Genomic DNA, 15,789 nt, shown 5'->3' with positions numbered 1-15,789 from the left:
CCAGACAGAAAGACTCCAAAATCGTGAAACACCCTCAACTGTATGCTGCATAAAACCCTAAATTGTACAGAAAATTACTCAGTGAAGGGTACATGGGGGTTTCATTACCCTCATCTCTACGGTCTTGTAGAGCATTATAAGTTTTTATAATAAGTACATATTAAAAAACAAAAAGAAAACCGGAAGGTGAGTCATATTCATTGTATTTATAATACTTTCCTAAAGTAAAATAAAAATTTTAAAGACATTATTCAGTAATATACTTTAGTTGAGGGGTAAAAAAACCAGACTTACCAAACTTTTTGCAGAAAAGCTGATCTACCATCTTTCTTAATTTAGTGATTCTGGCATACCACTCTTCCTTTACTGTAAGAGTAACAAATACACAAACATTTTCAGTTCTATGGCTTTAATAACTTAGGTTATTAAATATTACGATTATAAAATAGGCAGCATTATATTTCCTTTTCTTGTGACTAAAATTATTTCTAAGGTTTCAGAATGTATTTATTACTGAAACAACACTAACGCTGAACAAAAAGAGTAAGAGCCAAACAAAGTTCATTAAAGTTAGGAAACAGCAAAAGTCAGTGTGCTCAGCAACAGCTAGCAGGGAGTTTAGCTATAACGAGCTCAGGGATGTGACAGTGCTGGCAATCCTCCCCTACACCTCTTCTAAAAATCCTGACCTAAATCCCATTTTGTCACGTCCCCATCCCACTCCACCCCAGAACAAAAGCAAGCAATAAAATAAATTATGTTTGCATGTACAATGTATAATATACATTTGATGAACAATTATTTAACCAACTAATGTAGAATACTATTCTACATTCAAAACACTATTGAATACATTGGGCCAGATAACAAATGTTGTACCTCAAAAGTAGAAAAAACATGGTTCTTTTAGTTCTCTCTGTCCAGAAATGCGATATTTACATTTATTTACAATAGGCTAATAAAAAAATGAGTTTGTATTTCTATAGTATTAGAAATTTGACAATGTAAATTTTTCTGTAATGCCGTATAATTAATAGTTAAAGCATATTCTTTCATGTGGAAGGAAACATAAAGAGGAAATCCGTGTTCCTTTAAGAGGTAAATAATTATTTTAACAATGTTCTAATTTGACACAAGACTAGAACTACCTCCAGAAGCTGGTTTATCAAGCTGTAAATCTTCACGTGTTGAATTCAGAAGTTCGTGTCTGAAAGGTAAAAATAAGTACTAAATATTCACTGGGCAATATTAAGCAAAGTAATAACCACTAGTTCACGTTTAACATTTAGTCATCAAAGCCAGTTTTAAAAAGACAATCTCGGCCGGGCATGGTGGCTCTTGGCTCACGCCTGTAATCCTAGCACTCTGGGAATATAATCCTAGCATTCTGGGAGGCCGAGGTGGGAGGATTGCTTGAGGGCAGGAGTTCAAGACCAGCCTGAGCAAGAGCTGAGGACCAGTCTCTACTAAAAATAGAAAAAATTAGCCGGGAGTGGTGACAAGCGCCTGTAGTCCCAACTACTTGGGAGGTTGAGGCAGGAGGATTGCTTGAGCCCAAGAGCCTGAGGTTGCTGTGAGCTAGGCTGATGCCACAGCACTCTAGCACGGGTGACACAGTGAGACTCTGTCTCAAAAAAAAAAAAAAAATTAACTACATGGACCTTTAGGGAATGGCTAAAAAATCCATTCTTGCTAAATGTAAAAGATGCATTCCCATAAATGAGTACACTATACTGACAATACTTGAAACAGGATATGGCAAGCATAAATGACATTGTGGTAAGTTCAAATCCAAATGTTTGGATATTATTTAAACATCCAAAAATACACCAAAGTTATATGTGCTTTTAAGATTAGCAAACATGAACAAAACCTGTAAAATAATTTATTTCCTTAAATATTTTGTTTTTAAAAACTGATTTTCAGGCCGGGCACAGTGGCTCACGCCTGTAATCCTAGCACTCTGGGAGGCCGAGGCGGGTGCATCGTTAGAGCTCAGGAGTTTGAGACCAGCCTGAGTGAGAGCGAGACCCCATCTCTTAATTAATTAATAATAATAAATGAATTTCAAAACTTCTAATGAATTAAAAAACAAGCACATTAATAAAATAGTACAGAGTTCTTAAAACAATGTATCAATGTATTGGGGGCAGAGGGATGCTTATTTATGGTTCTTGGCTAGTGTCGAGCTTTCAGAAGAAGTCCATTTTGTATACTATTCAATTTCCTGGGAGGCCACTAAGACTTTAAACTACAATGCGTCTAAAAAAATATATGTGTAAACAACTTGTTCTGTGTGGGGCAGCTTATCCATCATCTAGAGGATTCTTTTTTATCTTTAGTTAAATCTTAAAAGATCCTGTCATTCTTCTATTTACTACTGATACAAAGTTTGCTTGGTGGTAACAGTTATCAAGGTGGTTGTTAATTTCCCCACTTTCTCAATTTCAATAGCACCAGACCATTTGGTACTATTGTACCAGAGTAATGAAGAGTAACGAAGGTGAACACCGTGCCAACGGAACAACTATTATTCTTTTTTTTTTTTTTTTTTTTGAGACAGAGTCTCACTCTTTTGCCTGGGCTAGAGTGAGTGTCGTGGCGTCAGCCTAGCTCACAGCAACCTCAAACTCCTGGGCTCAAGCGATCCTCCTGCCTCAGCCTCCCAAGTAGCTGGGACTACAGGCATGCGCCACCATGCCCGGCTAATTTCTCTATATATTTTTAGTTGTCCGATTAATTTCTTTCTATTTTTAGTAGAGACGGGATCTCGCTCTTGCTCAGGCTGGTCTCGAACTCCTGAGCTCAAACAATCCGCCTGCCTCGGCCTCCCAGAGAGCTAGGATTACAGGCGTGAGCCACCGTGCCCGGCCACGGAACTATTATTCTACTACTGTTTTCCAGTTCGCTGTTCATAATTCAAGCATATGTCAGTAAACTGTTTAAAATTCTGCTATAATATGCACGTGACCCAAAAAAGACTCACTCCTTAAAGAGTGGCTTAAAAATGAACGTTATGTATTTCTGAAGTGAATCTGCCCCCACTCCCTCGGGGGCAAGTTCTGCTCAGTCTAAACCCACCATGCTGGTGCCTTTCCCGCACCTGGACCTGGGTGAGTAATAAGCACTTGATGTATTCTAACCAGAGAAGTGTGGCCACATTCTAAGGTTTTCTTGCTTTGAGACTCTCTTTCCTAGATGTGTCTAGCTGTGAGGCCTGGAACCTTTGCATCCAGTGCACAACTTAGTTTAAGGAAACTATTATATAAGCACGTGGACAAAAGAGTCTGGAGGAGACACAGAGCCTTGGTACCACAATTCCCACTACCCTGTCTCTGACCTCCTTGCCGTCTGAGGTAAGTATCCCACTGTATTAGGCCAATTTGAATACGAGTTTTGTTACCTACCGCTGGACACATTCCAACTGCTACCTACTCTCCTCCATATCACGTTGGCTGACTACAGAATATGAGAACCAAATAATTTTTCTTTAGAACTTCGACAGAATTGCTTAATAGAGTTGCCGGATCCATTACTGCTCAACGAGAGTTTACTGTCAGGATGATTTTCATCCTTTATGAATGACTTGGAACCTAATGATTCATAATTTTCTCTGGAACCTAGTGATTTTTTCTTTTATCATCAGAGTACTAAAACTTCATGAAGTGCAACTAGCATATATCTTTCCTTTCTGGTCATTCATCCTGCTTGGCATGTTCAAAGGAGAAGACTTGCGTCTTTTTTAGGTTTAGAAAATAATTGTCATTCTTTTTTTTTTTTTTTTTTTTTTTTTGAGACAGAGTCTCACTGTTGTTGCCTGGGCTAGAGTGCCGTGGCGTCATCCTAGCTCACAGCAACCTCAAACTCCTGGGCTCAAGTGATCCTCCTGCCTCAGCCTCCTGAGTAGCTGGGACTACAGGCATGCGCCACCATGCCCGGCTAATTTTTTCTATATATTTTTAGTTGTCCAGCTAATTTCTTTCTTTCTTTTTTTTTTTTTTTAGTAGAGACAGGGTCTCGCTCTTGCTCAGGCTGGTCTCGGACTACTCCTGAGCTCAAACGATCCGCCGGCCTCAGCCTCCCAGAGTGCTAGGATTATAGGCGTGAGCCACCACAGCCGGCCTGTCATTCATTTTTAATACTTCCCTTCTCTTTTCTCTTTAAGGAAACTCTTATTAGTCAGATGTCACTAGATCAGGACTAAATATCCTTTCTCATGTCCCGCATGTTCTTTCTTCATTACAATCTACCAAACTGACAATCTTCTAAGCCCTACCATTTAAAATTTTAGTTTAGCAATTATATTTTCAATTTTCCTAGACAACTATTCTACAGTTATTTCCTTTTACGAGAATACCTAATACTTTTTTTATGGCTATAATAGGTTCACTTATATCTGCCTTTGCTGAAATCTGTTAATAAATGCCCTTCTGGTTTTTTAAACCTTTTACTGTTATTTGATACAATCTTAGGAAAAATATGAGAATGGGTGATGTGGCTACCATTTTGACATGGAAGTCCAATTCTGACAGCTGCACTTACTTTTTAAAAAAACAAAATAAAAAGAACTCCTTGACACACTTTTAAAGCCAATGCTAAGAAATTTACACCACATGGCTTAGTTTTTCTTTCCATTCTAACTTCCACTGTTTCATTTATTTTTAATTGTACAATCATATTGGTACACATGCTGTAAAAATTTCAGACCTAAAAACAAAACATAGATACAAACTTATTTAGCAAACTTAGCAGAAAATTGTAAAGAAAATGACAGTTACAAGCCAATCATTTATGGGCAGTGTTCATGTTCCAAAAGACAATTCTGGCATGACTGACGCAATCTTGAACCCAGACGGACTCAAAAGTAGAAAATAAAAATACATATAACTCCAACTTAAATATAGCCTTAGTAGTTAAAGAATATTTGTCAATAGTAAAAAAGATGCACTAATCAGAACAAAGACAAAAGTCCAACAGGAATTCAATAAAAGTATAAGAGTCTTACTTCTTAATCACAAAACGAATTCTTTCCTTTGCAAGTAATATTCTCTCAAGGCGAGGAATTCCATACGTAGATGGCCTTCTAAAAGGAATTCCTTCAGGAAGTCCTTCTACATAAAGATCTTCAACATGAGACTGGAAAAGAGGGTATGGGATCGTCACCGGACCTTTGGCTTTTATAGCTTGAGCTTTAAGGATAAAAAGAGAAAGGGATATTACTTAAGCACAGTTTGGAAAAGAATAATTGACTATGCATTGCTCTTTAATTTTCATAATTTGATCTTTACTTCTGTTACTGTAATTGAATCAGAAGAAAATAGTACACAAGAACTAAAAAAAATACCAAAGATGCCAGTAATCTGTTTACCGAAGTCTACAGTGAAATGAATATATCATTACTTTAAGGCAATATAGATATAGCCAGACTTTCTAGTGAAATATGAACCACATTATGAATCCAGAAGAACATATCAGTTAATATTAGTTAATACATGTATACACAGAAGAGAAATAATTTGAAAACATAAACATTAGTGTAACCATTATTGGCCTTACAAAATAATTTATTTTAAATAACAGAAGCAGAAGATTTTTCTGAACTGCAGAATTTCTGTTAACATTTATTTACCCAAAAGTAAAACAATACAACAGCAGTAAAAAGTAAAAAGCATGGGGAGTATGAACGATCAAATATAATTGAGTGGTCTCCCATAAGAACAGTTTTTTTTTTTTTTTGCTGGCATTGTAAAAGTCTATTTGCTGAACATTAATACTTGTATTAAAGTTTCAAGTGTACCATATTACACATTAATGTTAGATTTAACGTCCTTTACTGATACACTATATCTGAATATCATGTTTACATATCACAATGAAAATACCTCCCCCTAAGGCAATTACCATTAATATTGCTTTGAAATTATAAAATGTGAAGGTTGTTCTTATAATTTCACAAGGATTGGTAAACATTGTTTTCTTACATGCAAAATAATCTAATAAATCATCACAACATAAGTCCAAAAACAAATTTTACTTCACTTTATGAAAGGCACTGAAACTTATAAAACTATTGTAATAGTAAGTTATTTTTACTCAGAATACTACTACATTAAGAAGATAATAAAAATATAAATAGCAGGCATTTTTATGTATTTACATGCCATGTATTATGTGAAGCACTTTACTATCTTATCAAATCTTCAGGATAGAGCTTCAGGTCTCATGACCACAAAAGAGGATACCAAGGCTCAGACAGGAAAAGAAACATGGCCAGGCACCCTGTCCCCACAGTCTGTGATCTAATCACCATGTGACAGTGCTTCCATATGCTTTACTGTGCTTTGAAATGAACCAATTATTAAAAAAAAGCAAAAAGGGCAAACTATTTCAAAGTGGGAGAAACACTAAGAGAACCTTGAAGAAATAACTAAAAACACTATGGAAAAGTTATTTAATTCATTAGTAAATTTACTCTAATCCTAGATTTTCATTGAGGGTAGGTTATTATTCATGATAAAGTAAGAAACATTCATTTCAAGTTTGTTAAAGTAAATATTATCAATATGATTTATCATGTTTAAAACTTCACTTAAAGATCAGTTAAAATTCTGTGCATCACACAATTTTACAGCTTGCCAGTTAACTCCAAAATAAAGAGCCACCCACATAAAAAAACAGCAAAACAGATGATGTTTTTCAATGACTGCTGCTATTTTAGGTAAGCACTTGCCACACACCATCAGGCTTTAACAACCAAGTACTTATTTCTTACATTATATAAAGGTGGCTACAGGATGGACTAGAGTAGTACAAGGGCAAAGAATCTGAAGTCTAACTTAAACTCAGTTATGCATCAAGATAAAAGTAGAGTCAGTAAGGGCATCTCAGTGAATACTGGATTTAACAAAGCAGATTAAGAGAAATGATCACTTAAGAAAATCTTCAATCAAATCCCCAAGATCCAGGACTTTGCAGTATGTAAACAAATAAATCCCCCAAAATCGCATACTCAAAGTTTAAAAGAAATGTTAGTTGAGAACTAAAGAAATAAAACTTTTCCTTAGCTTTATAGTAATTCAGAAACAAACAATGTTTCTAATATTTAGACAGATACCATAAATGACCTTACAAGGAGAGATGTATAAGGCACAACCTACTGGCAGTACTGGACTTGTTTGCGTTACCCTTCAATGATGAAAAGCAACTCCACTGCTTAAATGCTTATGAACAAAGTATTAAAAGAATTTTTCAGTTTAGACATACCATATTTTCTTTCAAACAATTCTTCCACTTGTTTACGTAGATCAGTAATTCGGGCGTTCCATTTCTCTGAAAATTGAGAAAGAAAGTTGATTCTCAATAATAAATCCCTATGTGGAAGCACTGGTACGTTCTTAAGATGACCAACACATGATGACTTATTTTCTCCATTGTACATCTTAACAGTCCACCTCAGTCTATATAATTTCACTGCTTTCTAAGAACTTTTCCCCTTTTTTATGGTTTTTGACTTATCTCGATGGGAAATTTTAACAGTTGTTTTCAAGTTAGTTTAGTACCCCTTTTTAGCCTTTTAATTTCTGAAAAGGAGAAGGGCGGAAAAGACCAGTCAAATGAAACACTACAAAAGGAAGGCAAAAAGAGGTCTCCAGGGGTCATTTCAGAAACTTCCTAAAACATGTCATAGTTGTTTAGAAATAAGGCCGGGCGAAGTGGCTCAGGCCTATAATCCTAGCACTCTGGGAGGCCGAGGCGGGCGGATTGTTTGAGCTCAGGAGTTCGAGACCAGCCTGAGCAAGAGTGAGACCCCGTCTCTACCAAAAATAGAAAGAAATTAATTGGACAACTAAAAATATATAGAAAAAATTAGCCGGGCATGGTGGTACATGCCTGCAATCCCAGCTACTCGGGAGGCTGAGGCAGGAGGATCGCTTGAGCCCAGGAGTCTGAGGTTGCTGTGAGCTAGGCTGACGCCACAGCACTCACTCTAGCCCGGGCAAAAGAGTGAAACTCTGTCTCCAAAAAAAAAAAAAAAAAAAAAAAAAAGAAAGAAGATATATAGTTGAAACAGAATGCTAAAGATTATAAACATATAAAAATTTAATGTATATATAAATTCAATTTACATCCAGTACTTGTGATTATGATGAGGTAAAATATTAAAACACTATTTTCAAAATGTATACAAGCCAAATGCTCTATTTATTCAAAATGTGGATCAAAAACATAATTTGGCACTAATATTTTATTTAGTCCCCTCAACAAGACACATCATCCATTGGGAGTTAATAGATCAGCAGCTGGCAGTCATACAGAGCGAAAAAGAAAACCAAGAGGTGAAATATTTCTCAAGGAAGGTCTTAAAGCTAAGAGAACAAACTGAATTACTAAGTCATTAACACTAATTTAGCGTCAACTAACCGTAATTAACATCAGAAGATACAATGTCCTATTCTTTATCAAAACTGTGTTTAAACAATGTCTTCAAAATGGCCCCGGCTTTCCAAAGATTATGCAGTAATATATTTTAAAGCATTTGTTCCTGCAAAGACTGCTGACATTTTTATTAGTAACAGAGTTGAGAAGCTGATGAAGGAAAAGGCCGGGTATTAATTAAACTTACCGAAGTTGAACTCCCTCACTTTTCGTTTTCCAGCATTGGCAGGTTCTGTAACTGGTGGCTGTGGTGGCTCACTGGTCTTTGGTCTCTTAGTAGGTGGAGAATAATCATCATCTTGAAAAAGAAAATGGGCATTACTGGAGGAACAGTCTCAAATGCGTCACAGGCACCCCAAGGTAAGTTCTCAACATTCAAAAGGCGAGCAGGGCTTTAAATCTGTTGTGGATATCAATAATTATTTCTGTATTGTAATCGTCAGCATATTTTTTTCACATTACATTTACAATTTTCCTGTTCTTTTGGGATGTGCTCAAGTGAATATTGCTTATTTTCCTTTGTCTTGCTTCATTATTTAATTTGCTTCATTTGAAGTGTCATTATAAATTTCCCCTTCTCCTCAAATAACTTGCAAATAGCTGCCAAAAACTGTATACTAAGACTTTCAAGGAAAAAGTTTTAATGATGACAATCACCTAAAATTATACAAATATATAAGGGGGATAAAATAAAGCTTAGACGGAAAAAATATTTAAGTTTATACAAAATTCAAGCATACATAACAATGGAAGTTGGATAACTATATGTCAGATACTTTTACAAAATACAAATTTAATGGGATTAAAGAAATGGCTACATTATTTATGAAACAGATGTTGATTCAGTCAATAGAGAAACTGTGTATAAATGAGCAACCAGATGTTCAAGCACAGAGTATAGACAACTCAGGACACTTGTAGTAAGAGTTCCGTGCTGATTTCTTTGTGGATATGTCAGCAACTCAACTCTGCTGTGATCCTTCAATATCTCTGATGTTAGAATTAGGGACATCTGGGATCAAATAAGAAAAGCTCCCATTGTTATTGTCTTCTATTCCTTAAAAATGTCAGGTAACACACTACTAAGATTTCTACTCAAGTATCTGTAGATTATAGGAAATACCATTTTAATAAATCCTTATTTAAAAACAAATATGGGCCAGGTGCAGTGGCTTACACCTGTAACCCTAGCACTCTGGGAGGCCAAGGCAGGAAGGTGGCTTGAGGTCAGGAGTTTGAGACCAGCCTGAGGAAGAGTGATACCCCATCAAAAGATGGAGTAAAATAGTCAAAAGACTAAAATAGTCAAAAGATCCTATAAATAAAGGTTTCAACCTAAGTAGAAACATTTTAGAAAACACAATAGGTATCATTTATAAGCTTGGCCTTCATGACAATGTCACATCACTGGATGGTGCAACTGAGATTAGACTTTGGGTATAACTCTTCCAACTGGCCCACCATGTTGCCTCTCAATAAGACGAGAAGCACAAATTTGGCCTAATATTATATAATGTTGCCTGAGGCAGCACTAGGTAAATTTTAACACGTAGTATTTGTATCTCAGTCAAGGAAAACCTAAATGGAGCTGAAAATTACTCATATCTCATTCCCCTTATGGCATCAGAGAACACAACTGGACACTACAATCTTTGCTTTTTGCCTTTAGGTTCTTCCTATAATGTCAATAGTAACCTGAAATTATTTACTAACTATTATAATCAATTGGAGAAAATGATACAAAAGTCACCAATATTAGACAAATTCACTTTAGGACTTTTTTATGTACTAGAAAAGACAAAACTGCTTTTTTAGGGGACACTATTTCAGAAAAACGCCATCATATTAACAACTAATGACACTATTAATTTTTTAATTAGTTTTTGATACAGAGTCTTGCTCTGTCACCCTGGGTAGAGTGCAGTGGCAACACCATTCCTCACAGTAACCTCCAACTCATGGGGCTCAAGCTATCCTCCTGCCTCAGCCCCCTTAGTAGCTGGGACTGCAGGCGAGCACCACCATGCCCGGCTAATTTTTTCTATTTTTGGTAGAGATGGGGTCTTGCTCTTGCTCAGGCTGGTCTCAAACTCCTGAGCTCAAGGGATCCTTCTGCCTCGGCCTCCCAGAGTGCCAGGATTACAGGCATGAGCCACCGCACCCAGACAACACTATAAAAATTGTGATGTGCTGAATGCCACTGTAGAAAAACATGTTCGAATCCAGAAAAAAAAAAATCTGATAGAAAATTTAAAAGCGACAAACTCCCAGTAAACTAAACTTGACTATGTCATTTGGGTTTATATTACTATATGGATTTAAAATGGTCAAAAGACACTATAAATAGATTAAGATTCCAACCTAAGTAGAAATAGTTTAGAAAACACATTAGGTATCATTTATGTTTAGCCTTTAATTCTGAAAATATGCTATAAAAAAACGCTACTATCCAACTTCCAGACAGATTTTAGGAATCCCTTAAGAGTAATTTTACGTTGGTATCCAAAAGATAAAATATACTCATTTCACCTATGACTGTTGTAAAATCATTATAAATGCTTAATATTAATATTTCTTTACAAACATTAAGCAGTGACTTCAAAAACAAAAGTACTTCCCCTATAGGCTAATTTAGCCTAAATATCCTTACAGATCATTTAACTGACCATTAACTGAATTACATAACATGAAAACTGACACAGTATAAGGAAATGATAAAGAAAATATAGTACGATATCATGAAGACTCACAAGGTCCACCAGACTAATCCCACTCATAATCTAAACTATTCAAGATGGAAGCCACAGGGAAGAGGGCAGGACAAATTTTCCTTAGTGTCAAGACCTCGCTTATCCAGTCAAACTTAAAAAGAAAGGAAAAAAGACAAATCTACTGGAGTGTTTAATATAATAAATAATTTAACAAAGACTGTAAAATATTAAAAATACAGGTGATGCTACATTTTCTCCCCAGTGACAAATAATGAAGTTCAAACTATTAAATGTGAATATAGAAATGAATTTAATTATTTGTGATAAAATATCATACCACATATTCTATTTTTTAAAAACCCACTTTGTAAATTAGTTTATTAACTAATCTTTGGGTGTTTTAGGTCATATGGAACATGGAATTCAGTCATCAGAATAGCTATAAATGTAACTACACCCTCAATTTTTTTCTCCAGTAACTGCTGCAATTAATTGGTTTTGAGGAAAGTATGGGGAAATGGTTACACCTGACCTAAAATTCTCTCCACAAAGAATCAAAATTACTTCTTCTCTGTAGCATAAAACATCAAATAAAGCTCCAGGGATTTCCCCTAACAATCAGGCCCAGCACTGAGCACCACTATTCCAATTACCATTATAAACATTATGTCTCAATATTATAAACAACCATTTTTGTGTAACAAGACACACATTTCTGCATGCTTCAAATTTGAGCCCAAACTCAAAATATTTACATAATCAAAATTAAAAGCTTTTAAAATAAATTTCAAAATATCTTAATATGCAAAAACTGCTATTCAAGAATATATTATAGTTATGCTACCAGTATTAAAGGCAACCCACCGCCTTTGAAAAAAGTCAGCAACATGTCCCCTAACTCAAAATTTGTACTGAGGGGCCGGGAGCGGTGGCTCACGCCTGTAATCCTAGCACTCTGGGAGGCTGAGGCAGGCGGATTGTTTTAGCTCAGGAGTTCGAGACCAGCCTGAGCAAGAGCGAGACCCCATCTCTACTAAAAATAGAAAGAAATTGGCCAAACAACTAAAAACAGAAAAAATCAGCCGGGCATGGTGGCACGTGCCTGTAGTCCCAGCTACCTGGGAGGCTGAGGCAGGAGGATTGCTTGAGCCCAGGAGTTTGATGTTGCTGTCAGCTAGCCTGACGCCATGGCACTCTAGCCCAGGCAAGAGAGTGACACTCTATCTCAAAAAAAAAAAAAAAATTTGTACTGAGGAAAAAACCCTGTTTTCTCTCTTGCAACATAATTGCAAATATGCCTAAAGACAATACAGACTTCAGAGCTAAAACTGTTTATTACTGCATTCTTGCCAATGAATGCACTAATATAACTTGTAACAATATTTTATGATACTTATTTTCAACATAATCAAATTGGTAATGCTTTATCATATAATCTGACACCTATTCAAGGTTAAAAAAAAAAAAATCAAAACCAGGCACTACATCTCTTTTGAAATTAGAGCCACTAATTACCCTACACATTTCAAATAAATGGATCTCGTTTTTTTTTTTTTTTTGAGACAGAGTCTCACTCTGTTGCCCGGGCTAGAATGAGTGCCATGGCGTCAGCCCAGCTCACAGCAACCTCAAACTCCTGGGCTCAAGCAATCCTACTGCCTCAGCCTCCCGAGTAGCTGGGACTACAGGCATGCGCCACCATGCCCAGCTAATTTTTTTCTATATATTTTTAGCTGTCCAATTAATTTCTTTCTATTTTTGGTAGAGACGGGGTCTCGCTCTTGCTCAGGCTGGTCTCGAACTCCTGAGCTCAAACAATCCGCCCGCCTCAGCCTCCCACAGTGCTAGGATTACAGGCGTGAGCCACCGCGCCCGGCTGGATCTCGTTTTTTTCATCCATGGATTCAACACACAATTCTTCTACAACTCTTGTTTTTATATAACCACTGGGTATTCATTAAGTGACTAGCAGCTATAAAAATTGAAAACACAAAGTTTTCAAATGCTAACCTACTCAATTATGTAGATTCTAAGAGTGCTGTATATAGTAACGTGCAAGAAAAACACAAGAATTAAACTACAAACAACAAAGCCTGTAAGGCTTTATCTACAAAATATACTGAAAATCAATCACTTAATACCTCCACTGCCAACAACCTGTTCCAAAGCACCTTTCTCTGCACCCTGGATAATTCAAGTCTCCTGGGTTGGTTTTCTTGCTTCTGTTATTGGCTGCTCTCAGTCTTTATCAACATAGTAGCTATGTTTCTTTAAAATGAAGGGCAGAACTTGTCACTCCTCTTTTCAAAACACTCCAAAGGATCTGGCTGTCTTGTTCACTACTAAATTGTTAGCACCTAGTACAATGCCTGGCACATACAAGGTGCTCAGTATTTGTGGAATGATTCAGTGAACATATAGATAGTGTAGTCTTTAATTATATGCAGCAGCCAAACTTGCCAATGTCCTCAACATGAATTCCACAAAAAAGGATATCACCAGAGGATGAATGATAATCCAATTGTTCCAAACCCTACTAAAATACTGAAGCTATAAAACAGTATTATTCAAATTATAGTATGTAACACCTCTAAAACTCTTACTTTATTACATAAACAATTGGGTTATTCATTAAGTAACTGCTTAGAAGCTACAAAAATTAAAAACACAGTTTTCAAATGTTAACCTCCTCAATTTCATAGATTCTATGAAATCCACAGGAACAACTTTAGTATGTGGGCCACGTGTGATAACATGAAGCAATTTTATGTGGAAATATTTACATATACCTTTCAAAATATGAGAAAGAAATAAAATTTAAGTATTTAAAGATAGTTGACTTAGGAAGGTGCAAAATTAATCAGAAAATGAGTTTACTTTAAAATCAATTTAAAGAAAAAAATTAGGTTAAGTAATGAACAGAGGGTTAGGCCACAGCAGAATGAACATAGGTGAATGACTCAGGTTTGGGAAACGATGTCCTGAGAGAGAAGTGCACAATAAAGACACCTCTTTTTAACCAACAAGAAATCCCTTTATTAACACTTCCATGACAGTAGACCTCAAACAATTCTAAGGTAAGACGTTCTCCACACATATCAAAGATAATATACCTAACAGTCATCTGACTTAGTCCAAAAATGCAGTCACGGCGTTTACAAAATCGAGGGAGGTACAGTCACATTATTCAGAGGCCCGTTTCCCAAACCTAGGTCACGTAAGTCTTAAATGTCTATCACTGACTTCAAGTACAAATGGACCACCACAAATAAAGAACACACTTCAGAGCACAGCACCGGCGATGGGTAAGTAACGTTATCTTGTATAGATTAAAACATCTGCATCAATGTCAAATTAGCCTCTTCATAACCCCACATGAAGATAACAAGGTTAAAACACTGTGGAAAATCTGACAGACTTACTTGATGACAAAGTTCTTTTTTTTCTTTTCTATAAACTAGTTGGGAAACGTAGAAAGATATAACAGGAGAAAATAAAGTCATCCCCAGGCAAGCAGGAGTATCTTAATTATCTCTGTCCACCTTTCTTCCAAGCACACGTGTTTCCCTACACAAAACTGAGGCTATTCTATGGATATACTTTTCTCTTAACCTTGTCTTGTTGATGAGAGGCAGGAATTTTTTTTCACTAAACACATTAGGGATGTTTTTTCACATCATTTACGAAAAAATAAATCAGTATGTCAATGCCCATATGTTTTTCTATTATGAATACCAAAATTTAATTTTCTAACTATGGATATTTAAATAGCATCTACCATTTTGCAGTAATCTTTCCAGAAAGAATATATGTATATACATATCAACCAGAGATGCTCATGTAAGTTCTCATTTGACTTTTGTTCTTAATATTGAGGCTTAATTTTTACCTTCCTTAATGGCTAAAAAATTTTAGCAATTTAATGGTTGATATATAGTTTCTATATGAAATACATATGTACATGTGAGTATGTGTGTATATGAGACATAGAAAATGCTACCCTTTAGGCCGGGCGCGGTGGCTCACGCCTGTAATCCTAGCTCTCTGGGAGGCCGAGGTGGGCGGATTGTTTGATCTCAGGAGTTCGAGACCAGCCTGAGCAAGAGGGAGACTCCGCCTCTACTAAAATTAGAAAGAAATTAATCGGCCAACTAAAAATATATACAAAAAATTAGCCGGGCATGGTGGTGCATGCCTGTAGTCCCAGCTACTCGGGAGGCTGAGGCAGTAGGATTGCTTGAGCCCAGGAGTTTGATGTTGCTGTCAGCTAGCCTGACGCCATGGCACTCTAGCCCAGGCAAGAGAGTGACACTCTATCTCAAAAAAAAAAAAAAAATTTGTACTGAGGAAAAAACCCTGTTTTCTCTCTTGCAACATAATTGCAAATATGCCTAAAGACAATACAGACTTCAGAGCTAAAACTGTTTATTACTGCATTCTTGCCAATGAATGCACTAATATAACTTGTAACAATATTTTATGATACTTATTTTCAACATAATCAAATTGGTAATGCTTTATCATATAATCTGACACCTATTCAAGGTTAAAAAAAAAAAAATCAAAACCAGGCACTACATCTCTTTTGAAATTAGAGCCACTAATTACCCTACACATTTCAAATAAATGGATCTCGTTTTTT

General features: G+C 36.1%; 1 protein-coding gene across 8 annotated transcripts in view; it reads right to left on the bottom strand.

Moving 5' to 3' along the window:
- Nucleotides 1–15,789, bottom strand: part of GTF2I (general transcription factor IIi) — a 93,125-nt gene that overhangs the window by 25,802 nt on the left and 51,534 nt on the right. For all 8 annotated transcript variants that reach the window (XM_012640308.1, XM_012640312.1, XM_012640310.1 and 5 more), the window contains 5 exons: nt 8,624–8,734; nt 7,264–7,329; nt 5,006–5,189; nt 1,149–1,207; nt 295–366 (listed from right to left, as the gene is read on the bottom strand). In XM_012640308.1, the coding sequence (XP_012495762.1) occupies nt 295–366; nt 1,149–1,207; nt 5,006–5,189; nt 7,264–7,329; nt 8,624–8,734 (492 nt within the window). The remainder of the gene's footprint in view (nt 1–294; nt 367–1,148; nt 1,208–5,005; nt 5,190–7,263; nt 7,330–8,623; nt 8,735–15,789) is intronic.

Source organism: Propithecus coquereli, unplaced genomic scaffold (assembly GCF_000956105.1).
Source record: "Propithecus coquereli isolate 6110/MARCELLA unplaced genomic scaffold, Pcoq_1.0 Scaffold150, whole genome shotgun sequence".
NCBI classification, from domain to species: Eukaryota; Metazoa; Chordata; class Mammalia; order Primates; family Indriidae; genus Propithecus; species Propithecus coquereli.
Note: the sequence above shows the minus strand (reverse complement) of the source record. Positions and strands in the feature narration are given on the sequence as shown.